Source organism: Marmota monax, unplaced genomic scaffold (assembly GCF_021218885.2).
Source record: "Marmota monax isolate L192 unplaced genomic scaffold, Marmota_monax_Labrador192_F-V1.1 WCK01_AAM20220418_F8-fsc00011, whole genome shotgun sequence".
In the NCBI taxonomy this organism is placed as follows: Eukaryota; Metazoa; Chordata; class Mammalia; order Rodentia; family Sciuridae; genus Marmota; species Marmota monax.
The window spans coordinates 23,037,835-23,065,288 of NW_026693082.1; the positions used below are offsets into that span (position 1 = coordinate 23,037,835).

Here is a 27,454-nt window from a genome sequence, read left to right on the forward strand (position 1 = left end):
AGTAAATCTCTATTTGGCCATAAGCAGTAGTGTAAATTGGTATTTTTTTAGAGAAGAGGATCAGTTCAAATACCAGAAGATTTTTTATTACTTATTTCTTATTTTGAGTCCTTTTTTTCTGTCCTTTCTGAATATCTGATGGCCTTGGTACAGTTCAAAGGTCATGTTTTGCCTGTAAGATGGCATTCTTTTTTCCTAATTTTTAATGCTTTCAAATATGCACGGTTTTGTGCATTACATAATTTAGATTTTATGTCAATATTTCTTTTTTATTTTTTGGTTCAGAAAAATTAAAATGGTTTTTAGATTTCAGTGTTTTTTATATTCTGTCAAATAAATATTTTTAGTATTTCTACATCATTCCTAAATGAAAAAAAATTTTTTTCAAATATTTATCCCAAAATGTATTTTTTTTAGTTTCCTCTATAAATTTTCTTTCTTTTTTTTAAAATTTTTTATTGTTGGTTGTTCAAAACATTACATAGTTCTTGATATATCATATTTCACACTTTGATTCAAGTGGGTTATGAACTCCCATTTTTACCCCATATACAGATTGCAGAATCACATCAGTTACACATCCATTGATTTACATATTGCCATACTAGTGTCTGTTGTATTCTGCTGCCTTTCCTATCCTCTATTATCCCCCCTCCCCTCCCCTCCCCTCTTCTCTCTCTGCCCCCTTTACTGTCATTCATTTCTCCCCCTTGTATTATTTTTTCCCTTTCCCCTCACTTCCTCTTGTATGAAATTTTGTATAACCCTGAGGGTCTCCTTCCATTTCCATGCAATTTCCCTTCTCTCTCCCTTTCCCTCCCACCTCTCATCCCTGTTTAATGTTAATCTTCTTCTCCTGCTCTTCGTCCCTACTCTGTTCTTAGTTACTCTCCTTATATCAAAGAAGACATTTGGCATTTGTTTTTTAGGGATTGGCTAGCTTCACTTAGCATAATCTGCTCTAATGCCATCCATTTCCCTGCAAATTTTATGATTTTGTCATTTTTTAATGCAGAGTAATACTCCATTGTGTATAAATGCCACATTTTTTTTATCCATTCATCTATTGAAGGGCATCTAGGTTGGTTCCACAGTCTTGCTATTGTGAATTGTGCTGCTATGAACATCGATGTAGCAGTGTCCCTGTAGCATGCTCTTTTTAGGTCTTTAGGGAATAGACCGAGAAGGGGAATAGCTGGGTCAAATGGTGGCTCCATTCCCAGCTTTCCAAGAAATCTCCATACTGCTTTCCAAATTGGCTGCACCAATTTGCAGTCCCACCAGCAATGTACAAGTGTACCCTTTTCCCCACATCCTCGCCAGCACTTGTTGTTGTTTGACTTCATAATGGCTGCCAATCTTACTGGAGTGAGATGGTATCTTAGGGTGGTTTTGATTTGCATTTCTCTGACTGCTAGTGATGGTGAGCATTTTTTCATGTACTTGTTGATTGACTGTATGTCCTCCTCTGAGAAGTGTCTGTTCAGGTCCTTGGCCCATTTGTTGATTGGGTTGTTTGTTATCTTATTGTCTAATTTTCTGAGTTCTTTGTATACTCTGGATATTAGGGGTCTATCTGAAGTGTGAGGAGTAAAGATTTGTTCCCAGGGTGTAGGCTCCCTATTTACCTCTCTTATTGTTTCTTTTGCTGAGAAAAAACTTTTTAGTTTGAGTAAGTCCCATTTGTTGATTCTAGTTATTAACTTTTGTGCTATGGGTGTCCTATTGAGGAATTTGGAGCCCGACCCCACAGTATGTAGATCGTAGCCAACTTTTTCTTCTATCAGACGGCGTGTCTCTGATTTGATATCAAGCTCCTTGATCCATTTTGAATTAACTTTTGTGCATGGCCAGAGAAAGAAATTCAGTTTCATTTTGTTGCATATGGATTTCCAGTTTTCCCAGCACCATTTGTTGAAGATGCTATCCTTCCTCCATTGCATGCTTTTAGCCCCTTTATCAAATATAAGATAGCTGTAGTTTTGTGGATTGGTTTCTGTGTCCTCTATTCTGTACCATTGGTCCACCCGCCTGTTTTGGTACCAGTACCATGCTGTTTTTGTTACTATTGCTCTGTAGTATAATTTGAAGTCTGGTATCGCTATACCGCCTGATTCACACTTCCTGCTTAGCATGGTTTTTGCTATTCTGGGTCTTTTATTTTTCCATATGAATTTCATGATTGCTTTATCTGTTTCTAAAAGAAATGCCGTTGGGATTTTGATTGGCATTGCATTAAACCTATAGAGAACTTTTGGTAATATCGCCATTTTGATGATGTTGGTTCTGCCTATCCATGAACAGGGTATATTTTTCCATCTTCTAAGATCTTCTATTTCTCTCTTTAGGGTTCTGTAGTTTTCATTGTATAAGTCTTTCACCTCTTTTGTTAGGTTGGTTCCCAAGTATTTTATTTTTTTTTGAGGATATTGTGAATGGAGTGGTTGTCCTCATTTCCATTTCAGAGGATTTGTTGCTGATATACAGGAATGCCTTTGATTTATGCGTGTTGATTTTATATCCTGCCACTTTGCTGAATTCATTTATTAGCTCTAATAGTTTCTTTGTAGACCCTTTTGGGTCTGCTAGGTATAGAATCATGTCATCTGCAAATAGTGATAATTTAAGTTCTTCTTTTCCTATTTTGATGCCTTTTATTTCTTTAATCTGTCTAATTGCTCTGGCCAGTGTTTCGAGAACTATGTTGAACAGAAGTGGTGAGAGAGGGCATCCGTGTCTTGTTCAAGATTTTTAGAGGGAATGCCTTCAATTTTTCTCCATTCAGAATGATGCTAGCCTGAACCTTAGCATAGATTGCTTTTACAATATTGAGGTATGTTCCTGTTATCCCTAGTTTTTCTAGAGTTTTGAACATAAAGGGATGCTGTACTTTGTCAAATGCTTTTTCCGCATCTATCGAGATGATCATATGGTTCTTATTTTTAAGTCTATTGATGTGGTGAATAACATTTATTGATTTCCATATATTGAACCAGCCTTGCATCCCATGGATGAATCCTACTTGATCATGGTGCACAATTTTTTTGATATGTTTTTGTATCCGATTCGCCAGAATTTTATTGAGGATTTTTGCATCTAGGTTCATTAGAGATATTGGTCTGTTGTTTTCTTTCTTTGAAGTGTCTTTGTCTGGTTTAGGTATCAGAGTGATGTTGGCCTCGTAGAATGAATTTGGAAGTTCTCCCTCTTTTTCTATTTCCTGAAGTAGCTTGAAAATTATTGGTATTAGTTCCTCTTTAAAGGTTTTGTAAAACTCTGCTGTATACCCATCCGGTCCTGGGCTTTTCTTAGTTGGTAGTCTTTTGATGGTTTCTTCTATTTCCTCAATTGATATTGGTCTGTTTAGGTTGTCTATATCCTCCTGACTCAGTCTGGGCAGATCATATGACTTAAGAAATTTATCGATGCCTTCACTATCTTCTATTTTATTGGAGTATAAGGATTCAAAATAATTTCTGATTATCTTCTGTATTTCTGAAGTGTCTGTTGTGATATTGCCTTTTTCATCCCGTATGCTAGTAATTTGAGTTCTCTCTCTTCTTCTCTTCACTAGCATGGCTAAGGGTCTGTCGATTTTGTTTATTTTTTCAAAGAACCAACTTTTAGTTTTGTCAATTTTTTCAATTGTTTCTTTTGTTTCGATTTCATTAATTTCAGCTCTGATTTTCATTATTTCTTGCCTTCTACTTCTTTTGCTGTTGTTTTGCTCTTCTTTTTCTAGGATTTTGAGATGAAGTATGAGATCATTTATTTGTTGGATTTTTCTTTTTTTAAGGAATGAACTCCAAGCAATGAATTTTCCTCTTAGAACTGCTTTCAATGTGTCCCATAGATTCTGATATGTTGTGTCTGTGTTTTCATTTATCTCTAAGAATTTTTTAATTTCTTCCTTGATGTCTTCTATAACCCATTGATCATTCAGTAACCTATTGTTCATTCTCCAAGTGATGCATGATTTTTCCTTCCTTCTTTTATCGTTGATTTTCAGTTTCATTCCATTATGATCAGATAAGATGCATGGTATTATCTCTACTCCTTTATATTTTCTAAGAGTTGCCCTGTGACATAATATATGATCTGTTTTTGAGAAGGATCCATGTGCTGCTGAGAAAAAAGTGTAACTGCTTGATGTTGGGTGGTATATTCTATATATGTCAATTAAGTCTAGGTTATTAATTGTGTTATTGAGTTCTATAGTTTCCTTATTCAACTTTTGTTTGGAAGATCTGTCCAGTGGTGAGAGAGGTGTGTTGAAGTCTCCCATGATTATTCTATGGTGGTCTATTTGACTCTTGAACTTGAGAAGAGTTTGTTTGATGAACATAGCTGCACCATTGTTTGGGGCATATATATTTATGATTGTTATGTCTTGTTGGTGTATGGTTCCCTTGAGCAGTATGTAGTGTCCCTCTTTATCCCTTTTGATTAACTTTGGCTTGAAATCTATTTTATTTGATATGAGTATGGACACTCCTGCTTGTTTCTGAAGTCCATATGAGTGATATGATTTTTCCCAACCTTTCACCTTCAGCCTATGTATGTCGTTTCCTATCAAATGCGTCTCCTGTAGGCAGCATATTGTTGGGTCTTGTTTTGTGATCCATTCTACTAGCCTGTGTCTCTTAATTGGTGAGTTTAAGCCATTAACATTTAGGGTTATTATTGAGATATGGGTTGTTCTTCCAGCCATATTTGTTTATTTCTGTTACTAAACATGGTTTGTTTTCCTCTTTGATTATTTTCCCCCCCTTTACTGTCCTACCTCCCACTGTTGGTTTTCATTGTTATTTTCCATTTCCTCTTCCTGTAATGTTTTGCCGAGGATGTTTTGAAGAGATGGTTTTCTAGCTGCAAATTCTTTTAACTTTTGTTTATCGTGGAAGGTTTTAATTTCATCTTCCATCCTGAAGCTTAATTTCGCTGGATACACAATTGTTGGTTGGAACCCATTTTCTTTCAGTGTTTGAATATGTTATTCCAGGATCTTCTAGCTTTCAGAGTCTGTGTTGAAAGATCAGCTGTTATCCTGATTGGCTTACCCCTAAATGTAATCTGCTTCCTTTCTCTTGTAGCTTTTAAAATTCTCTCCTTATTCTGTATGTTGGGCATCTTCATTATAATGTGTCTAGGTGTGGATCTCTTATGATTTCAGCGTCCTGTAGGCTTCTAGGATTTGGGATTCTGTCTCATTCTTCAAGTCTGGGAAGTTTTCTCGTATTATTTCATTGAATAGATTGCTCATACCTTTGGTTTGGAGCTCTATACCTTCCTGTATTCCAATGACTCTTAAGTTTGGTCTCTTGATGTTATCCCATATTTCTTGGATGTTCTGCTCATGGTTTCTTAACAGTCTTGCTGAGCTGTCTATGTTCTTTTCAAGTTGAAATACTTTGTCTTCATTGTCTGATGTTCTATCTTCTAAGTGTTCTACTCTGCTGGTAGTATTCTCCATTGAGTTTTTAAGTTGGTTTATTGCTTCCAGCATTTCTAGGATTTCTGTTTGTTTGTTTTTTATAACATCTATCTCCCTGTATAGTTGATCCTTTGCTTCCTGGATTTGTTTGTGTAATTCATTGTCGAAGTGATCTTTCATTGTCTGATTTTGCTGTCTAATGTCTTCCTTGAGACTCCAGATCATCTGAAGCATGTATATCCTGAATTCTTTATCTGACATTCCATCTGCTGCAGCTGTTACCTCTTCTAACGTTGAGTTGACCTGCATTGCTTGTGGTCCTTTCTTTCCTTGTCTTTTCATACTGCTTGCATTTCTTTCTGCCTGGTGAAACTGTTGTGTTTTTGAAAAATTTTTCCCCCTATATATTTATATTGCTCTTGTATAGTTGAAAAGTCTCCCTTGCAGGGTCGGGCGGCGGTCTGCCTACCTTGCAGGTGCGGGCAGTGGCTCTGCTCTGCCCCTCCTCCAATTGATGTGATGTGTCTACCACACCCGCGGACCCCTGGGCCTGTTCTTCCGGTCGGTCGCAGGTCTGCCTACCTTGCAGGAGCGGGCGGTGGCTCTGCTCTGCCCCTCCTCCAATTGGTGTGACTTGTCTACCACACCCGCGGACCGCTGGGCCTGTTCTGGGCGCCGGCGAAGGCTCTGCTCTGCTCCTACTCCAATTGGGGTGACGTGCCTACCACCCCGGCCGGCCGCTGGGCCTGTTCCACCGGTCGGTCGCAGGTCTACCTACCTTTGGGCGCGGGTGGCGGCTCCGCTCTGCCCCTACTCCAATTGGGGTGTCGTGACTACCACACTGGCGGGCCGCTGGGCCTGATCCGGGTGCAGGCAAAGGCTCTGCTCTGCCCCTACTCCAGTTGGGGTGACGTGTGTACCACGCTAGCAGGCCGCTGGGCCTGATCCGCCGGTCTGTCGCAGGTCTGCCTACCTTGCAGGCGCGGGCGGCGGCTTTGCCCTGCCCCTCCTACCACGCCCGCGGACCCCTGGGCCTGTTCTGCTGGTCATTCGCAGGTCTGCCTACCTTGTGGGCGCGGGTGGCGGCTCTGCTCTGCCCCTACTCCAATTGGGGTTACGTGACTACCACGCCAGTGAGCCGCTGGGCCTGTTCCGGGCACAGGCGGCGGCTCTGCTCTGCCCCTCTGGCTTGATGACAAAGTGAGAGAGACTCGGGTGTTTGTGACTCACTTTCTTTACCAGGAGACCAACTGTTTCTGTCGCCGCTGGTATTTATGGAGTTCTCTCCTCCGCCGCTTTCTGATGACATCAGATCTCTGCCATGTTGGTATCCCATGCGAATGGCAGCATTTCGTTCCCTTTGCCAGGTGACCAAAGCAACGGGTGAGTCCTGACCGGCCCTCACAAGCCCCGTCTCAGTCCTGTTGCCACTGCCTATGAAGCCCAAAATGTATTTTTATTCCCCTGTCCATTGCCTGTCTTTATATATTTTGGGAAGAAGGGAATGGAAGATAAGAGAGAGGAGAATAAAAATAATCTTTGAGTCATTGAGGGAAAAAAATTGAGGAAGCAAAATACAAAGTATACAAACACAAAGATTAAAATACAAAGCATTGAACACAATCACTGATTTTTAGTTCAAAGTCAAAAAAAAAGAAAGAAAAAATAAAAGTGTTATTTGCCAAATTCAGGAAGAGACTGGAGCATTTCAGACATTTTTATCAAATAAGGAGTGCTGCAAGCAGTGTTTTGTGATAACACACATTGTGCAAAGCATTGATGGTTTACTCTTGCCTAAATTTTGTACAATCTGAGCTCAAAATTTGAAAAGATAGGGGGGAAAGTGATGCACTTTCAGAGCTCCTGGAGATCATGAACAAAGCTTGTATAACTTGAAGATACAACATGTAGCTGTACAGCTGACAAATGCATTCATGTATTAATGTCGGCTGCAGAATGACTACACAGCTAGACGCCAGTCCTATGAGAAAACCCCAGAGAAACAAGGGAGAAAAGGAGACCTAAAAGGCACCATAAGATTTGTTCCAGTAGATAGCTAGAAAACATGGTAAGAAATTATTCCGTTTTGTAGAAAGTAGAACAAATGTTAAGCATTATTATTTCTTGATATCCTGTATTTATCAAGCACTTTATTTCTAACTCATTTAAATCCTCATATCTTACAGAATTTCAAAAAATTTAAATAATGCATACAAAGTCATACAGCTAAACATAAGTGATAGAGCAACATATGAATTCAGATCTGTTTGGATTCTTTTTCTCCCAAGTTTACTTAAAAATGTTTTTTATTTCTAGGAATACATTCTTCTTGTTAAAAATTAAATATTAGAGGTAAGGCTATAGTTCCTTAAAAACTACTTCCTTTCCCATTACTCTTTCTCATCACCCTCCCCTCTTATTAGTGTACACACAAAAACATATACCTTCAGCACCACCCTATGGGTATGAGATTATATAAATGTGTGCGTGTATGTGTGTATGTGTGTATGTATGTGTGTGTGTGTGTGTGTGTGTGTATATATATATATATATATATATTTTTTGCCACTGATTAACTTAAGAATTTCTCTTGTAGATTTTTTCTAATTTTTTTAATTCTCTTTTATTGCTGAGTAATATTCCATTGTGTGAATATTTAAACAGTTTCCAGGTTTTCTTTATTAAGAGTTGTATTTTTCATTATTAATGTTGAGTGAATAAAACAGAATACACATTATTTTCACCAAAAATTAGAATTATAGTCATAATGGTTATATAGTCTAAGCTCTTTCTGTTATTTAAATTTTTATTCTATTGTCCCAGATGTGGAACACCTAGAAAAATTTACATTGAGCAATAAATAATAGCACTTATGATAACTCTGAAATAATGTCTGAATACTTACTATGTTGGCAGAATTGAAAATTTGGGAGCTAATGAGTTAATACTTGCTCTTAATGAAGACGAAAATAATATCTTGAATTTGAAATAATTTTATTCTGTTTTATCGATTCTTAGTCCTTTCTTGTGAAATTGATTGGGTGAATATTAATATTAGTCAATTTTAATATGGGGAATTTCAAGTATCCATATTAATTCCTTTCAAATCCTTGCCGGTAACTTGAACTTTATGTGCCTAGGTGATAAAACTCCAAGGAGCACAGTTAGGAAACAATAGTAAGAATGCTGATGAGCTGAGTAAAGTCTCAAAGTTCAGGATGATCCACCAGTCATTTAACTGTTCGAACAAAACATAACACTTTCAGAGGAAAATAACAAAATCCAGAGTTTACAATTCTGGTTATACACAAGGTTTAATTACTATTCCAACAGTACTAGATAAGTTAAGAAACTGAAAAATATTACCCATAGATACGAAAATAATAAAATAATCACTAGAGCACTATTTGACTCAGAAATTGTTAAAGACTGAATACAGGTAAAGATGGACATATTGATGGATATAAGGGGTAAAATTAAGAATGAAAATCTAAGCACTGAAAAATAATATGTTGAAATAAGTATTTTCTTTCCTTGAATTATTTGAAAGTCAATAGATGCTTCAGAATGTATTTTGAATTTTATAACCTACATACAGTAAGAGATATCTCAAACTTTTTTCATTATAGAGTGCTTACATTTATATGAATTGGTATAATTTTAATTGAAGACAGATTATGATATTTTAAGGGTTCACATTAAAATTCCTATAGTGACTTTTTAAAATGACTTTTTGTTTTACTTTTACTTTTATTTGATACATAATAATTACCCCTATACAGGGTACAATGTGATGTTTTAGTTCATGCATACATTTTTAATGATCAAATCATGGTGATTACACATTTAACATTTATTCATGATATGAACATTCAAAATCCTCTCTTCTAGCTATTTTTAAACATACAGTGTGTGTCATTAACTGTAGTCATCCTACACATTACTATACAATACTGCACAATAGAACACCAGAACTTATTCCTCCTAACTATAACATTGTACATATTGACTAACCTTTCCCCACCACCCCTCTCACTTTTCCCAGCCTCCAGTCACCACGATTATACTGTCAACTTCTATGAGGTCAATTCTTTCATATTACACATGAGTGAGATCGTGCGATATTTATCTTTCTATGCCTGGTTCATTTCACTTAATGTCCTTTGGGTTCATGCATATGGTTGCAAAAGGCAGGATTTTATCCTTTTTGTGGAAGCAAAGAACTTCATTGGATATATATTCAAATTTTCTTTCTTTTTTTAAGAGAGAGAGAGAGAGAGGGAATTTTTTATTTTTTTTTTTTTTTTTTAGTTTTCGGCGGACACAACATCTTTCTTTATATGTGGTGCTGAGGATCCAACCCGGGCCGCACGCATGCCAGGCGAGCGCACTACCGCTTGAGCCACATCCCCAGCCCCTCAAATTTTCTTTATCAATTCATACATTGATGGATAGTTAGGTTGATTCCATATCTTGGCTATTGTTAATTGTACCTAGAACAACTTATTTTTAAAAACATACATGGATATAGGCATAGCAAAACAGACAAAGGAAGAATCAGATGGAACAATAAAAAATATTAACTCAAAGAAGACAGAAAAAAAGGAGTAAAATGAAATAATGAAAGAAACTAATAGAAGACAAATATTAAGATGGTTGTGTTAAACCCCTCAAAACCAATATTTGTGTCATATGTAAATAGACTAAACCCTCCAACTAAAAGGGAGAAGTTTCAGTCTGGATTTTAAGAAATGAATTGCAAGCATAACCTCATAACCTCTTCAAAAAAGATGCACTGTTAATATAAAGGCACAGGATAGACTGAAAGTAAAAAATAAACTATAAAGCTACCAATCCTAAGAAACCTGGTGTGACTGTGTTAGTATCAAATCAATTGCAAGATATGAACTATGAGTTCAAGAGACTTGTAAATTCACCAAGAAGTCACACAATGCTAAAGGTGTATTCACAGTCTAATAACAGAGCTGGAAAATACATAAGCAAAAACTTCATAAAATTAAAGAAAAAAAAGAAAAACCTATAATAATACTAAGAGATCTTTACCTTTTGAATACTTGTGTGTGTGTCTGTGTGTGTATGTCTGTTTGTGTGTTTAAGTACCAGGGATTGAATTCAGGATCATTCAACCACTGAGCCATATTCCCAGCCCTATTTTGTATTTTATTTAGAGACAGGGTCTCACCAAGTTGCTTAGTGCCTTGTGGTTGCTGAGATTGGCTTTGAACTTTTGTTTCAGAAACAGCAAAAATAAAAATTCAACCCATTTATAGTAATGACTCTCAGAAAATTAAGAATAGAATGAATCTTCCTCATCACACTTATTCAACATACTATAATCCTAATCAGTGTTACAAGGAAAGAAAAAAAATAAAGTTATAAAGACCTGAATGAGAGAATTAAAATAATTTTCACATACAGCATAATGCTTTAAATAGAAAATCCTAAGGAATCTGCAAAATGATTATTAGAAATTAATAAGTGAAGTCAGTAAATTAGGAATTATACCTTAATATTAAAACGTTAGTATATACCTACAATACCTCACACCAATTCCTCTCCTAGCTGTTTCCTTAATAAAAAAAATGTAAACATACCTTAAATTTTTTTGTATGATCTTATAGCAGCTCTATTCTTAATACCTCCCAAATAGAAACATCCAAAATGCCCCTAAAAAGGAGAGGATAAATAAGTTGCACCATATTTATATATAGAATACACATATGCTATACATATTATACTACAATGAGCTATGGATACACACGTTATGGGTGTTTAAATTTGAAAGAAATCATTGAACTTCACACTTAAATGTCTGTGCATTTATATCTCCATCAAAACATTTAGTTGTACTTTTTTGATTTGACATCTGAAACAGAGATGTTAAATGATATTTTCAAATAATAGCAAAACTTACATTTTTTTTAAGTGCAGCATTTTCTCCATTGTAAATAATGATATTGTGTGTATGACATATATGAAGAAATTCTAAACAACATAAATTTCAGCCGTATATTTCTTGTAACATTCTACGAATTTTAGTGTAACAATTCCATTAACTTATAGGTCTTAAAGTAGTGCAATTCTTGATTTACAAGAACTGCCTTGTTTTATTCATTTACTTGTTAATTCATTCAACACATTTGTTGAGTGATTACCACATGCCAATTACTCTCTTAGATTCTGATGATAGAGTAGTGGAAAAAAATTAATAAAAATCTCTTTCCTCATGGAAACTGCACTGTAGTTGGAGAGATAGGCATAAATAAGTTATACAAAACATTTTAGATGAGAATAGGATTAAGGACAAAAATATGGAGAAGGTCTCTTGGGGGAATACCCTGAAATATGTGAAGGAGATAGGTATATAAACATCTAAGGAAGAGCTTTTTAGGCAAAAGGAAAGGTAAGTGCAAAGATTTAAATTGGGAACATGCCTGGGCTCAGGGCATAGAAGCACAGTGTGTCCAGAGAGGAGCAAATGAAGACCTAATTAATAGGAAATGAGATTGGAGTGTTATTCAAGTTATATACGTTCTTGTTCACTGTTTTCAGTGTGTTTTGTGAGTACCACACCTATTTCTATTGGTTTTATTTCTGCTTGGCTGGTAACAATAACTAAGTAAAAGTAACCATCCATGTCCCAGGAGCAAAAGCTTTTTCTTTTTTTCTTTTTTTAGTTGTAGATGTACACAATACCTTTTCTTTCTATTTATTTATTTTATGTGGTGCTGAGGATCAAACCCAATGCCTCACATGTGCTAGGCAAGCACTCTACCACTGAGCTACAACCCCAGCCGCCATAAAGGATTTTTCTCTATTGAACCTCTATATCCTAAGCAGCTTAATGCTAATCAAGTTTGAATTTTAGGACACATATCAAAATCACAATGCTACCTGTAGAGGCTCAGCAAATGACTGGCCTCTAAGAAAGCTCACAAGGTGACCTTTGCTTCATGAAATCACCTCTGAGCCCAAACTGCTTTTTAGCCTTGTAAACTAGAAACATGAACTTGTTAGTGTCTCAGTCAGGTAGTCATGGAGAGATGCTGATATAGTTTGCAAGTAACTGACATATAAAACTCAAATGCCAGTTTATTAATTTATAACAATAAATCTTTCAAGGAAACCAGTCACCTAAGTCAGTGATCAGTGCTGCTTCTTCCTGTAGGGAAACTATGGCTTTGGAAGCCACTTTATCACAAGATTGGGTAGTGATCATGGTAATTGAGTCAGTCATCTGAGTGTGAGTGTTCTTAACCTCTGGCTCTGTGTGCTTAAGCTCCAATCTCCAACACAAAGCTATACTTGTCAAATAGGACCAGGACAGAACTTCCAACACATATTCCTTACTTGTCTATTTTTGTAATACCCTTCTTATGAAACTCTCCCAAAGATATATTCTTCCTTTAGATGTATTAATGCCTTATTTAAGTCTGACTATGGTTAGTAATCTAGAGTTCCACTAATGTGACTCTGCACATTTTTACTCTGAACCATTGTAAATTAATTCATAGCTTAATTATTGGAGGATAATTTTAGAAGTGGACCAATTTTCAACTGACCAAATTTACTAACCAAAAATTTGCTCTAGATATCTTATTACTATTAATAATCTGATAAAGATGAAAGATGAATGTGAGCATATTCAGTGACATGTTTTTATTAATATATAGAGAGAGACATGTTTTTATATATATATATATATATATATATATATATATATATAGAGAGAGAGAGAGAGAGAGAGAGAGAGAGAGAGAATGGATATGATATGTGTAAATGGATACATATCCTCTTGAATATATTCAATGTATTTAAAACTTCTTTTGGATATAGTTTCATTATTAACATATTTTAAAATTATACTAATTTATTTCTAATATTTTAAGAGTGTTTTATTTTTTGCCCATAGATCAACAAGACTAGTTCACCAGTTGGAATAAATTATCTACATTTGCAGAAATAACAAAAACTGAAAACTTAAAAAGATATAAAGTTCATAGCAATTTTTGTGAAATATTAGTTGACAGATTCTCACTTTGTTTTTATAGCAGTATTTTTAAATGCTTAGATTGTTTCTGTCCCAGTTTCTTTGCTCCTGCTGCAGAACTGCATTTCAACATAATTGGTTTCCTCTGTAATTTTGTGTTTTATTTTATGAATTTAACAAAACATTCTGCCAAGGAGTCCATAATTTTCATTATGTTGTCAAAAGGACTCAAGGAAAATCAAGGTAAAGAACTCCTGGGCTAAGGGAAAGGTGGGAAAGAGAGAGAGAACCAAAGAGGAGATTCAGCAGATGGCCTGATCTGGTCCTAGGAGGAAGAGAAAATGAGGGATAGAGAGAATGGTGCATGGTCCTAAGTCCTCAGAAACTAAGAAGCGTGGCTCCTATATGGTTTTGCCAAATCAGTTATTTTAATACATTTGTAAATTAACATTTTGGTAACTTGATGGTTCTTTGAATTGACCAAAAAAACACCTTCCTGACTTGCTAGAGCACCTCTAAAATATATATGAAATGGATAGCTTTCTTAGGTCTTTTATTTCTTTCATTGTATTGGTTCATGTAAAAATAGATGTTTTGCTATAATGAGATATCTGTTCATACCCCTGATGACAGGCATGACCAAAAAAGGCAATATAACGATAACAAAGATTTGAAGAAATTAGAAGCTTCACACATTACTCTTGGGGATGTAAATTGTGTAGTCATTTTGGAAAATAGGGCACTTCTTCAAATGATTAAACATAGTTATCATATGCATCAGTCAGCTTTTCAATGCTGTGACTAAAAAATCCAATAAGGACAACTTAGAGGAGGAAAAGTTTATTTTGGGTTCACACTTTCAGAGTTTTAATTCATAGTCAGTGGACTCCAGGGTTGGGGGCCTAAGAAAGGGCAGAACATCATGGTAAAAGGGCATGGCAGAGGACTGCTGCTCAGCTCACGGCATTGAGGAAGCAGAGAGTGGGGAGCCAGGGACAAAATATAATCCCAAGGGTGTGCCCCAGTTACCTGCCCTAGACCTACTTCCTTCAGTCACACCCCACCTGCCTACAGTTACCACCCCATAATCCATTCAAATTATTAATCCAAATGGGTCAATCCACTGATTAAGTTACAGTTCTCAGAATGTAATCATTTCATTTCACCACTCAACATTCCTGAATTACCTAACATCATGTATTTTTCAGGGCACACTGCATATTATATATATGTTGGTAATATGGTGTTATCAAGTCATAAGGTCATGTTACCTACTAATTCTCCTATTCATATGCCCATGAAAGTCAAAAACACACGCACAGGAACTCTTACGTGTAAATGTTCATAGCAGCATGATTCATAATAGCTAACAAGTGGAAACAACTCAAACATCCCTCAAGTGATAAAGTGGATAAATAAAATGTGGTAGTTTATATAATGGTCTATTATTTGACAGTATAAAGAATGAAGTACTAATGCATACTACACCATAGACGACCCTTGACACATTATGCTAAATGAAAGAATTCAGTCACAAAAAACAACATATGTTTCCATTATAATGAAATTGCATAAAAAGAGAAAGTAGATTAGTGGGGATACTAATTAATTAGTGGGGTATTTTGGACTAGAGAGAGAGGAGAGAAGGGAGGGGAAGTGGCATGGTAGTAGGAATGATAGTAGAATGAATTGGACATTATTACCATATGTGCATATATAATACACGACCTATGTAACTTTACAACATATAAACCAGACAAATGAAAAATTATACTCCATTTATGTATGATGTGTCAAAATTTGTTCTATTCATGTATAATTAATTAGAACAAATAAAAATATATTAAAAATCATTGAATTATACACTTCAAAGGATGGAAGTAAAAAATAAAGATGTGTGTTCCTTGTGTAGTTTACACTGACATCGGGAATTTTGACCTTTTTATTTTTTTATGAAAGGACACCAACAATCTTCCAAATTTCCATTGTGCTTTATTGCCTTGGGTGTTATCATTGTCTGGTTCAGCATAGATACTGATTCACTTAATAGTAAAAAAATAAACTATGTTATCTCTTAGAGCTTTAGATCGATGTATGGATCTATTTCAGTGAACCACTGGATATGAGAAATGGAATCCTTTCTATTAACTGGTGGCAAGAAAAAACAGCAGAGGTTCAGGAGATCCTTTCCATAATGTGAGCAGGTAGCATTTCTGGACAGAAAACGAAAGTGAGGTAGAGAAAATTTTGATTGGTCACTGCTTAATGTTGGCCTCATTTGAACACGTTCTGATCAAGTGGAAGCCTGTGACTGACTGAAGCATGGCTACAGTAATTGTCTGAGACTCGGCTATTTATTACAAAAGTATACTCCTATGTTAGATTTTCTGTTCGTCTAATATACTGTATTAGTCAGCTTTTCATCACTGTGACCAAAATATCTGACAAGAACAACTTTGAGGAAGAAAAATTTATTTTGGAGCACAGTTATAGAGGTCTCTGTCTATGGTCCTCTGACTCCAATGCAGAAACATGACAGAAAAAGACCTTGTGGAGAAAACCTGCACAACTCATGGCAGTCAGGAAAGAGAGAGAGAGAGAGAGAGAGAGAGAGAGAGAGAGAGAGAGAGAGAGAGAGAGAGAGAGAGAGAGAGAGAGAGATCCACCAGGAGAAGAGAAGAGGGGGCCAGGGAGTAGAAAAACCCTTCAACTAGGTCCCACCTCCCAGTAATACATTTAGTATCAATGGATTAATCCACTGATGAAATCAGAGCCCTCATGATCCAATCATTGCCTAAAAGTAAAAGTCTCACCTCTGAATCTTTGCATTGGGAACCAGGCTTTCAGCACACAAGTTTTTTGGGTTTTTTTTGGGGGGGAGGGGTGAACATTCCAGATCCAAACCATTACACATACTAACTTAAGTTGCAGTTCAGAAATGAGAGTGAGCCTCAGAATGAATTTAGTTTAATTTAATACTGGGTAGCTGCCTTGAGAAACAGAACGTATTTCATTAAGGATACTTCACTTGGGTTCAATTCTCAAACACCATCAGCACTTGCTAGCTATAAAAGCTTGGACCAATGACTCTTTGATCTTTGGTCCCTTCATGAAAAATGAAGATAATAATACCCCCCATCATAAGGTGTTCTGAGAATTTAATTATATGCAGAAAGCTCTTGGCACAGCATCTAACTTGTAATAAGTATTGAATAAATAGTTATTCACACAATTACTGTTTATATTTATTATCATGATTATTTACAACAGTTTCTAATCAAATGCTTTCCTCTTAGAGTAGGCAAAAGATCTTTCATGGCTGTTGACTCTTCTTCTCAAGCCCTGTTGATGTGTACTGTCCTCTTCACAGATATGACATAAAAGATATGATGCAATTCTTAAGCGTTTACATTGTCAGTTGAACAAGGTTCAGTCAAATAGAAGATAATGGCGAAGGAACATTCAACAGCTGGAAAAAACTGCAGCTGAACTAAGAAAATGTGTTTGAAAAAAAGAGTGACATTGCCATTGGGCAATGTGTAACACAGACCATGACAACAAAACTTTGGGGACAGAATTTTAAGAAAACCCTTTGGTTGCTTAACAACCAGCATCCACTGGCAGAGGCCTGTCTTAATGACAGATATATTTTATCTTTTTTGAATCAGTTATCTGTTGTTTAAAGTACTTTCCAACCTTATAACAGGTGGCACTAGATAGACAAAAGCAATGCTTACAAGAAAATAGTGGAAGAACCTGTGTGAACATTTCAAGTGTGTATAATACATTACGCTTACATTTTAACAATGTTGAATTCACTGTGCTACAAAGTAAAAACTTAGAAGAAGAGAAACAATAGAATTTTCAATAATTTAAATTGTTGAGATAGTAAAAATGGTTGTTTTCAAATTTTTATTGGATCATTCTTTTTACTACTGCCATATTAGCCCACAAATATTAATATTCACAATAATGTTGTTATATGTTTAATGCTCCAGATATTTCACTCAGATTTGTCTTTTAGAAGGTAACAATCATTTTTATTTCTTATTAAATAACATATTTTAGAGTATTGCAACACGTAATAATTTTGTTCCTTTTTCTGGCTATAAATTCTTTATTTCTACTGTGACTAAATTAAAGTTACAACATCATGTAAGGCAAACATACAAGCAAGTTCTTGAAAGAAGTTAACTGGTATAGACAAATATATTTTTATTCTCCTAGAAAAGCAAATATTATGTCCATGGCAATAGATCAAATGTTAGCTTTTTCTTTTAAAATAAAGGTGCTCCCTTTCATGGCTCCATTGAGTCAAATACTTAGTAGCAAAAACAAAATATTAATTATTGCCGAGACTGTTTTAAATATTCACTGTAGGACAAAATGATTTCAAAGCAACATCAACAACACATTTAAAATCCTTTTTCTCCTCACCTTTCTATATGCCTGAGATTCAATAAAAGTATAGTTGATACAAAATCTGATATAAATAATCTCATTATGTCTGACATTAATAGTCTTATCATGGCTTAGCATGGCTTACTATGGTTAACACTTCAAATAGCTTATCCTGTAACATAATCAGCTTTGGACCATGACTCAGAAACACAGCTACAAATGAAAATAGTTGAACCTACAGATTGTAGAGAGTACCCACTAAGCTAAGCTGGAGATGAGGCAGAAACAGATGCTGATCATATAAATATATTTTAATATAATTTGTAGGTTAAGAATTCTTATATTGACACTTCACAATTTTAACTATAGCTTATGGAAAGAAAAATTTTCTAAACTTTAAGTTTATAATAAGATTCAAAATATTTATACATAATAAATAATACCTTATATAGTTTCAGGAAAATCCAGTGTCTAAGAAGTGACTGCACTAGGTGAAAGTTGTCAAGAGACCACAGAAAGGGGCAAATAGATCCAAAATTGCACAGAGTACACATTATGGGGGACTCACTGACAGAACCATGGTCAAGGATGACGATAAGACTAGTGGACCCAGGGCTGGGGATATGGCTCAAGTGGTAGTGTGCTCGCCTAGCATGTGTGAGGCACTGGGTTCGATTCTCAGTACCACATAAAAATAAAATAAAGATATTGTGTCCACCTTAAACTAAAAAATAAATATATAAAAAAAGACTAGTGGATACATAGCAATATAGGCTTAAAAAGAGTGGCTTTCACCCATGTAGAAGTATACCTGGATTTATTGGAAGCTAACATCAAAGATGTCAAGCATATTCCTGGAGCTGACAGTGCTAGGGTCTGGTCGTAAAGCTCCACATACCTCTCTAATGATTTTATTGATCTGTCATAGTCTGGGAAACTATATAAGGCAAACAGGCCAGAGGTTTTTCAGAGGCAATCATGGTGGCTACAATTCAAGATGGTTGCAGTCTGGTCAAGCTGGGTCCCTACAATCATATGTGTGGAAGTTCATTTTTAAATTCAGATTAAAAATATATAGGTCTAATCTGCTTCAGATAACGTAGTTTTTAAAAATATCATTAATAATACATGCAATTATTTTCAATTTTGTGGCAGCTAAATTATTTGAAAGCATTTTCCTTTCTCTTTCTAATCTTTAAAATGATTTCAGATAGTGGAGATTTTAATATTAATCAAGAATAACTAAAGCATGAGGTGACCTCAAACTTAATGAATTGGTAGTCATGATATTTCAGCCCCATCATAAAGCCTAAGGTTGGAAAATTAAAGTTTTTAAATTTTTATTTCTGTATAACTGAATCTAGCTTAGAATATGAGATCTCTAGCCGAGTGTTCTGTTAGACTCTTTTCTGTTACTATAACAGTATATCTGAGGCTGTTTAGTTATCAAGAAAAGAAGTTTAGTTATCCCATAGATTTGGAGGTCAAAAGTCCAAATAGGATAGCACCAGCTCTGGCAAGGGCAAGGGCCCCTCTTGCTACATTACCTCATGGCAGATGACATCATGGTAGGATTCGGTGTAGGAATGACAGATCACATTACAACATGGGAATCCAAAGATCCACTGTGGACTACTTGAGGTGCTAGGAGAACTATGCAATCTCTGAGGACCTAAGGACTTTCCATTAGGGCCCACCTCTTAAAGGTCCCATCTCCTAGACATTACCACATCGAGGACCAAAGCTCCAACATATAAACCTTTTGGGGACATAAATTATATACAAACCATCTCATGGTCTTTCTCACATATTTCTTGTTTAAAACTCTGTCTCTTTAGGGTCAACACTCAGTTCATAATTCTCATCCTCATTTTCTTCTCCTTAGAAATGGCAAGTCCCTGGAAGGCAAGAGTTGGTTTCACAAAGATGTAAGCAGAGTTCAGAGATCATCCAAAACATCTACACAACTTGAAGCTTCAGAGCCAGCAAAAGTACCACAGGGATACTCTCAGCACAGCAAAATAGAGACAGCCTAAAAGATCTAGGTCAGCCTTGGCCCAGATCCCCACTGACCTGCATGGGAGCTTGGGCCCAAGGTAGGCCAGAGTCCATCCTGCCACTGGCAGACATCAGCTGAAGCTCAAGATCCACCCAGGACCACCTTCACTCACAGGCCCAGGACTCCCTCTGTCCATCAGTAGACACCAGCCAGAGTCAGGCTTAGCCCAGATCTGCCTCACTGATCTTCAGCGGGAGCCAGGGCCCAGGGTAAGCTTGGGTCTACCCCCACCTCGAAGACCAGGTGTAACCCAGTTTCATCTTGAGACACTGCAGCCAGCTCCATAGCCTTCACCATGCAGTAGCCTCTACCTTGGGACAACAGAAAGGGCCTAGAAGCAGCTGTATCCTGGAGCAGGCATCCCAAAGCCACCTGTTCAGCCCCCATCTCTGAAAGACATTGCATCCATCTTGGGGCACCTCCACTGCTATCTCCATTTTTGTCCTGCAATTACCACCACCACCTACAGTTGCAAAAGCATCCATCCTGGGACACCAACAGGGTCTGGAAGCCCAACACCAAGGTGAGACACAGATAATATGCACAGATACTACAAGATTATAGGGTAAAAATTGTAATACCTCGGATCCACACTACAAGTAAGGAAATCAAATAGAGAACATAAAAAAGCAAGGGAGGAAAGTGCCCCAAACAAACCAGGATACTATAATAACAGAACCTATGGACAGTGCCATTCATGAAATGTCAGAAGAGTTAAGAATGTTAATAATTAAGATGATCTGTGAATTAAAATATGTTCTAAATAAGAAAATACAGGCAAAAATTGATCACTCAAAAAAGAAGAAGGAGGAGGAGGAGGAGGAGAAGAAGGAGGAGGAGGAGGAGGAGGAGGAGGAGGAGGAGAAGGAGGAGGAGGTGGAGAAGAAAAAGACGGAGGAGGAGGAGGAGGAGAAGAAAAAGAGGAGGAGGAGAAGAAGAAGGAGGAGGAGGAGGAGAAGAAGAAGAAGGAGGAGGAAGAGGAGGTGGAGGAGGAGGAGAAAAAGATGAAGGAGGAGGAGGAGAAGAAGATGGAGGAGGAGGAGGAGAAGAAGAAGATGGAGGAGGAGGAGGAGGAGGAGGAGAAGAAGAAGGAGAAGAAGGAGGAGGAGGAGGAAACTTTTGAAATTCACACAGGAAACTTCAATTGATTTGAAACTAAGTTCCTTATCATCTTATACTGAACATGGGATTCACTCTTCATCCATAAAACTTATTAAACTGCTATATGAATACTACAGTTACTTGAGTCTATTGGAAGTGGCAGTCCTTGATTCAGAAGAATGTGTGGTTTTGATTTGCTAGTTACTAATATTTTACTTGCTCATATTTTCACTATTATATTTTATTTTTCATACTAAGCTAATGCTTACTAAAGCTAACGATCAGAAGCTAGAAGTTACGTGCCTATCAAAAATAACCTATGTTATTTGAATTCATAATAAGCTTCTAAGGAAAGTGTTTTTCTTTGCTGATAAATTTGGCAATGTAAGAAACAGGTCTTCTATATGATATTAGCTATCATATAATACTTTCTCTTGAACATTACTGAACTATGACTAAAACCAAGAAAAGTAAATTAAAATAGATACTAATAGCACAATAGATTTATTCAATACATAGCTAAGAATGGGATGCTCCAAATTGCTTTCTCTTTTTTGCAATGTTCCATTTAAATGATGGCTGTGAGCTCTAAATCTTTAGAAAAATAAAAATAGCATATGAATTGGTAATGACAGGGTTGCTGTTTACATAATCCAGTGAAGACTGACATGAAGTAATGAGCCTCCAACCTCTTAATTAATGAGATGATGTATTCCAAAAGCAAAAACCAGAGTTCGGGAGAGAAATTGTTTTAAAAGTCTTCTTACCCAGAAAGCTCTCTGGCATAAAAATCATGTCAAAATTGGAATAAAACACTTAAATTACAGAAATTTGCCAGCATTGCTCAAATCACAGAGCACAAGGTAATTTAGAGGCTGTGATAATACACTGTCAGTCTAAGATATAAATTTTCCATTATTTTTTCCTAAAGTAAATAAGTCAAGACACATCATCTACTTCATTTGCTAATATTTATTGTTCCCCTGACATTAGTCTACATAGAATAGACCCATGTAATCCTTGTGCTTGTGTTGGAGAAGCCTCCTTAAGGTGTTTTCAAAACCTTTTTCTCCCTGAATCTATAGTCCTTCTTTCTATATGTGACATGGAAAAATAGCAAAAATTTGCATGGGTTGTTTTGTCTTCCATGACTTAGCATTAACTAGCTCATGCACAGATCTAGCCCCATGTCAGTACGTCTACTTGGCTGAAAATATCACAAATTTTCTCTTTGTCCACCTTTTCCAGAGACTGACAGCCACTTCACTTGTTTGTCAATCCTTAAGGTGAGAACTATCTGAGAGCATCTCCATCCCTTAAATGTACTATGGACTTTGCTAGACAGCTAGATAACATAGATATTATTTTATTTTAATTTGTGGTTCATATAAATTTGCATAAAACTCTCAATTCTCAAAAGACCCATTTTTTCCTAACCTTTTGCTAATTTAGATTATTCATCTAAGCCTTTCAGTCTCAATCTGTCCAAGTAGTTTACCCATGCACAGGTTTAATAATTATTGTAATTCTCTCATGTTTCTTTTATCTATTTGCATCAAAAATGCCACTTCCTCACTCAGACTTTTTCCTTTTTCTGTCCCTGAACATCCCTAAATTTTATTGCCTTCAGGCTTCAGTTCTCAATTTTTGGAACTCCAAAGCTTCATCTACTGTTCTAAAGTGAGATCCCAAACATTGAAAACAGTTTCTTCATTTCCAACTGCCTTATGCAAGACAATCTACCGTTACTTCAGAATGCTTCACTAAGAGAAGCTTTCTCTGGAACATAGTACAATAGACACAGTTAATGTCCCGCCCAGATCCCCTCAGACTTTGTTTTCTCTTTCCCAAGCAGCCCTCTCCCTTTTGAGGCATGCTTTTACCTCCAATTGCTCTTACCTGAGACTTTTCTTGGAAGGTTTGCTGTCCTCAAAAGGACTTTGCCTGATACTGCAGTTTGGCTTTGCTTTTTTTTTTTTTCCTTACCAGTCTTGCTTCCCATTCTGATCTCTCCTAGGAAGCCTTTAATAATAAACAACTAACTCAGGAATCTCCATCTGAGTCCACTTCTGGGAATCCCAAACTAAGTCACCTTGTGAAAATAATCACACAATGAAATCTTCATTTTCAAGAGATGACTATTGTTCTATTCCTGTTTCTCCCTCAACCCAGATCAATTCCACTAACATTAGCAGCCAAAATTAAAAAGAAAAGAAAAAAGGAAGACAAGATAAGAAACAAATGAAGGAATGAGTTAGGAAAACTTCAGTATCTTTGAAATCTATTCATGGTTCCTCCCCCATTTGGAGTAATTTGATATGATTTATTCACTTTTTTAAGCAAACATACCAAAAGACACAAATTTTATTACATGTATTTAGTCCATCACTCAAAGTACATATTACCTATCAAAATAATAAATCATTAGTTTGTATTATTAATCTTTTTATGTTAATACCCTTAGGAACTACCAGGTGCTACAAACAACAAATTCAATAAATAAATCTTGCTTCTGTTGAGGTCACATGACATTAAACAGATTTACTAGAAGACTCAAACAACTAGACAAAAAGTTCATATTCGAGGAAAATATTCTGGCTGCTTTCAATTCCAACTAGAAAACAAAGACAGGGACAGGGACACAAGTAAATCATGTGCATATCCACAGAACTTATGTCATCATCTAATCATCCTCGTTCTCACAAACCATTCTGTGCTATCTTTTCTATGCTTTAAAATTAGCAGTTCCCCCTTTAGTCATTCAGTGTTCCAACTCAAGAACACTAGAGTAACCACTTGATACAAATCAAGAGCTAATAAGTCAGAAAATTATAAGGAAAAGTGGAACTACAGGACAGAACATTGTAAATGTAATAGTATGACTATGCAATTGCCATAATTTGCCATCACAATTACAGACAATTTATAGTAACTTTAAAAGTATTTGTTATTGGGCTGGGATGTAGCTCACGTAGTGTACTTGCTTCCCATGGTGGAACCCTGGGTTCAATCCTTAGCAACAAGGGGGGTGGGGGGTGGGGAGAAGAGTATTTATTTTTAATAACAACATACTACCTTCCTGAAATCTTTATAATGTCAAAACTTAAAATTAGTAATAATTTATCAAAAACAACAGTCTTTTGAAAATGGTTTTATTTTTCGTGAAAGTCAATATAAATTATTTTTGCATTTGAACTGACAATAATCATAAACATTGATGTTGCTAGTCCTCAAAATTTATAGCTTTTATATAAATAATTTAAAACTGGTACACAATGTTACATACATGCAGAAGTAGGGGACAGACATAGGAGAATATTTTTAATATCAACTTTTGTTATATAGCATCAAAAAGTTCACTAACATGAATTAGGGTTGAAAACAGGAAATTGATGATAAAAAACTCTTAAACATTTCACATGTTATAAGTCCTCTGTGTTAGGTATCTGCAAAAAATAAGAATGAGACGATTCTTTCCATTCTATCGGTCAATTTAGCTGCCAAGAGGGACATACTCATGTATATAATAGATTCAAATAAATTGTAGAACATCCTATAACAGAAGCATAGACCAAGCCCTTATTTTATTTTGGAAACAAAATAAGGAGCAATATATTCCAACTAGGGAAGTGTTGATTAAAAGAAGAGATGACTTTTGAAGTTTGCTTCAAAACAAATTCTCATTCTTAAAGTTCTTACAGTATATGTTTCCTCTCATTAGACTTTGAAAGCTCGTATTTTATTCCCTTGAATCTCTGCCAGCTAACAGACATCTGGCACAGGATAAATGTTCTGATGTCTCTTGAATGAATTCATGAATAAGATAATTAACAAATCAGTCATTCAACCACAATTTCTTGTTACCAAAATCTCCCAACCTTTGTAACTGAAATCTCTCCTAGATGTGATTTTATTGATGTATTATTGCTTTATTAAATTTTTTAAAAATCTGGCACGTAATGCTTATTCTAAAAAGAAAGAAATTTTTTAAATCTTTCCCTGGGCACAAAATCCATTTCATAAGTGAACAGTAAACATTTTTTTATTAGAACATTATAGTTATAAATAGTAGTTGGGTTTATTTTGACAAAATCACACATGCATGGAATGTGATGTACTCTATTGCAATCACATTTTCCTCCTCTTTTCCCTCTGCATATTCTATGAATCTTTTTTTCATTCATTCATTTATTTATTTTTGATAATATACATAAAGGTGAAATTCCCTTTGGAATATATATATATATATATATATATATATATATATATATTTATTATAATTATTATTATTTATTAACAGATTTTGTTAAATTGATTTCTCATTTTCTCTTTCCCATCCCATCCCTCTTCCCTCTCTCTTAATCTTCTTCTCCACTCATCTTGCCTATATCTTTATAATATCAGATTTTCCCATTACTTCTTTCCCTTATTTTGCTCTAACTTCCACATAGAAAACATTAGATCCTTGATTTTCTACATCTTGTTTATTTCATTTAGTATGATATTCTCCATTTCCATCTTTTTTTTATTGGTTGTTCAAAACATTACAAAGCTCTTGACATATCATATTTCATACATTAGATTCAAGTTGGTTATGAACTCCCAATTTTACCCCAAATACAGATTACAGAATCACATCAGTTACACATCCACATTTTTACATAATGCCCTATTAGTAACTGTTGTATTCTGCTACCTTTCCTATCCTCTACTATCTCCCCTCCCCTCCCCTCCCATCTTCTCTCTCTACCCCATCTACTGTAATTCATTTCTCTCCTTGTTTATTTTCCCGTTCCCCTCACAACCTCTTATATGTAATTTTGTATAACCATGCGGGTCTCCCTCCATTCCCATGCAATTTCCCTTTTCTCTCCCTTTCCCTCCCACCTCATGTATCTGTTTAATGTTAATCTTTTCTTCCTGCTCTTCCTCCCTGCTTTGTTCTTAGTTGCTCTCATTATATCAAAGAAGACATTTGGTATTTGTTTTTTAGGGATTGGCTAGCTTCACTAAGCATAATCTGCTCTAGTGCCATCCATTTCCCTGCAAATTCCATGATTTTGTCATTTTTTAGTGCTGCGTAATACTCCATGGTGTATAAATGCCACATTTTTTAAATCCATTCATCTATTGAAGGGCATCTGGGTTGGTTCCACAGTCTAGCAATTGTGAATTGTGCTGCTATGAACATTGATGTAGAAGTATCCCTGTAGTACGCTCTTTTAAGGTCTTCAGGGAATAGTCCAAGAAGGGCAATAGCTGGGTCAAATGGTGGTTCCATTCCCAGCTTTCCCAGGAATCTCCATACTGCTTTCCAAATTGGCCACACCAGTTTGCAGTCCCACCAGCAATGTACAAGAGTACCCTTTTCCCCACATCCTCTCCAGCACTTGTTGTTGTTTGACTTCATAATGGCTGCCAATCTTACTGGAGTGAGATGGTATCTTAGGGTGGTTTTGATTTGCATTTCTCTGACAGCTAGAGATGGTGAGCATTTTTTCATGTACTTGTTGATTGATTGTATGTCCTCCTCTGAGAAGTGTCTGTTCAGGTCTTTGGCCCATTTGTTGATTGGGTTATTTGTTTTCTTATTGTTTATTTTTTTGAGTTCTTTGTATACTCTGGATATTAGGGCTCTATCTGAAGTGTGAGGAGTAAAAATTTGTTCCCATGATGTAGGCTCCCTATCTACCTCTCTTATTGTTTCTCTTGCTGAGAAAAAACTTTTCAGTTTAAGTAAGTCCCATTTGTTGATTCTTGTTATTAACTTTTGTGCTATGGGTGTCCTATTAAGGAATTTGGAGCCCGACCCCACAATATGTAGATCGGATCCAACTTTTTCTTCTATCAAACGCAGAGTCTCTGATTTGATATCTAGCTCCTTGATCCACTTTGAGTTAACTTTTGTGCATGGCGAGAGGAGGGGATTCAGTTTCATTTTGGTGCATATGGATTTCCAGTTTTCCCAACACCATTTGTTGAAGATGCTATCCTTCCTCCATTTCATGCTTTTAGCTCCTTTATCAAATATAAGATAGTGGTAGCTTTGTGGATTAGTCTCTGTGTCCTCTATTCTGTACCATTGGTCCACCCGCCTGTTTTGGTACCAGTACCATGCTGTTTTTGTTACTATTGCTCTGTAATATAGTTTGAAATCTGGTATCGCTATACCGCCTGATTCACACTTTCTGCTTAGAATTGCTTTTGCTATTCTGGGTCTTTTATTTTTCCATATGAATTTCATGATTACTTTATCTATTTCTACAAGAAATGCCGTTAGGATTTTGATTGGCATTGCATTAAACCTATAGAGAACTTTTGGTAATATCGCCATTTTGATGATGTTAGTTCTGCCTATCCATGAACAGGGTATATTTTTCCATCTTCTAAGATCTTCTTCTACCTCTCTTTTTAGGGTTTTGTAGTTTTCATTGTATAAATCTTTCAC

At 36.0% G+C, this 27,454-nt stretch overlaps 1 protein-coding gene across 1 annotated transcript in view; it reads left to right on the plus strand.

Annotated features, from left to right (window-relative positions):
* Ccdc122 (coiled-coil domain containing 122) overlaps positions 1-16,953 on the plus strand; it is a 57,966-nt gene extending 41,013 nt beyond the window's left edge. The window contains 1 exon segment of the mRNA XM_058582619.1: positions 16,816-16,953. Within this exon segment, the coding sequence (XP_058438602.1) occupies positions 16,816-16,953 (138 nt within the window).
* Positions 16,954-27,454: the final 10,501 nt, after the last annotated feature.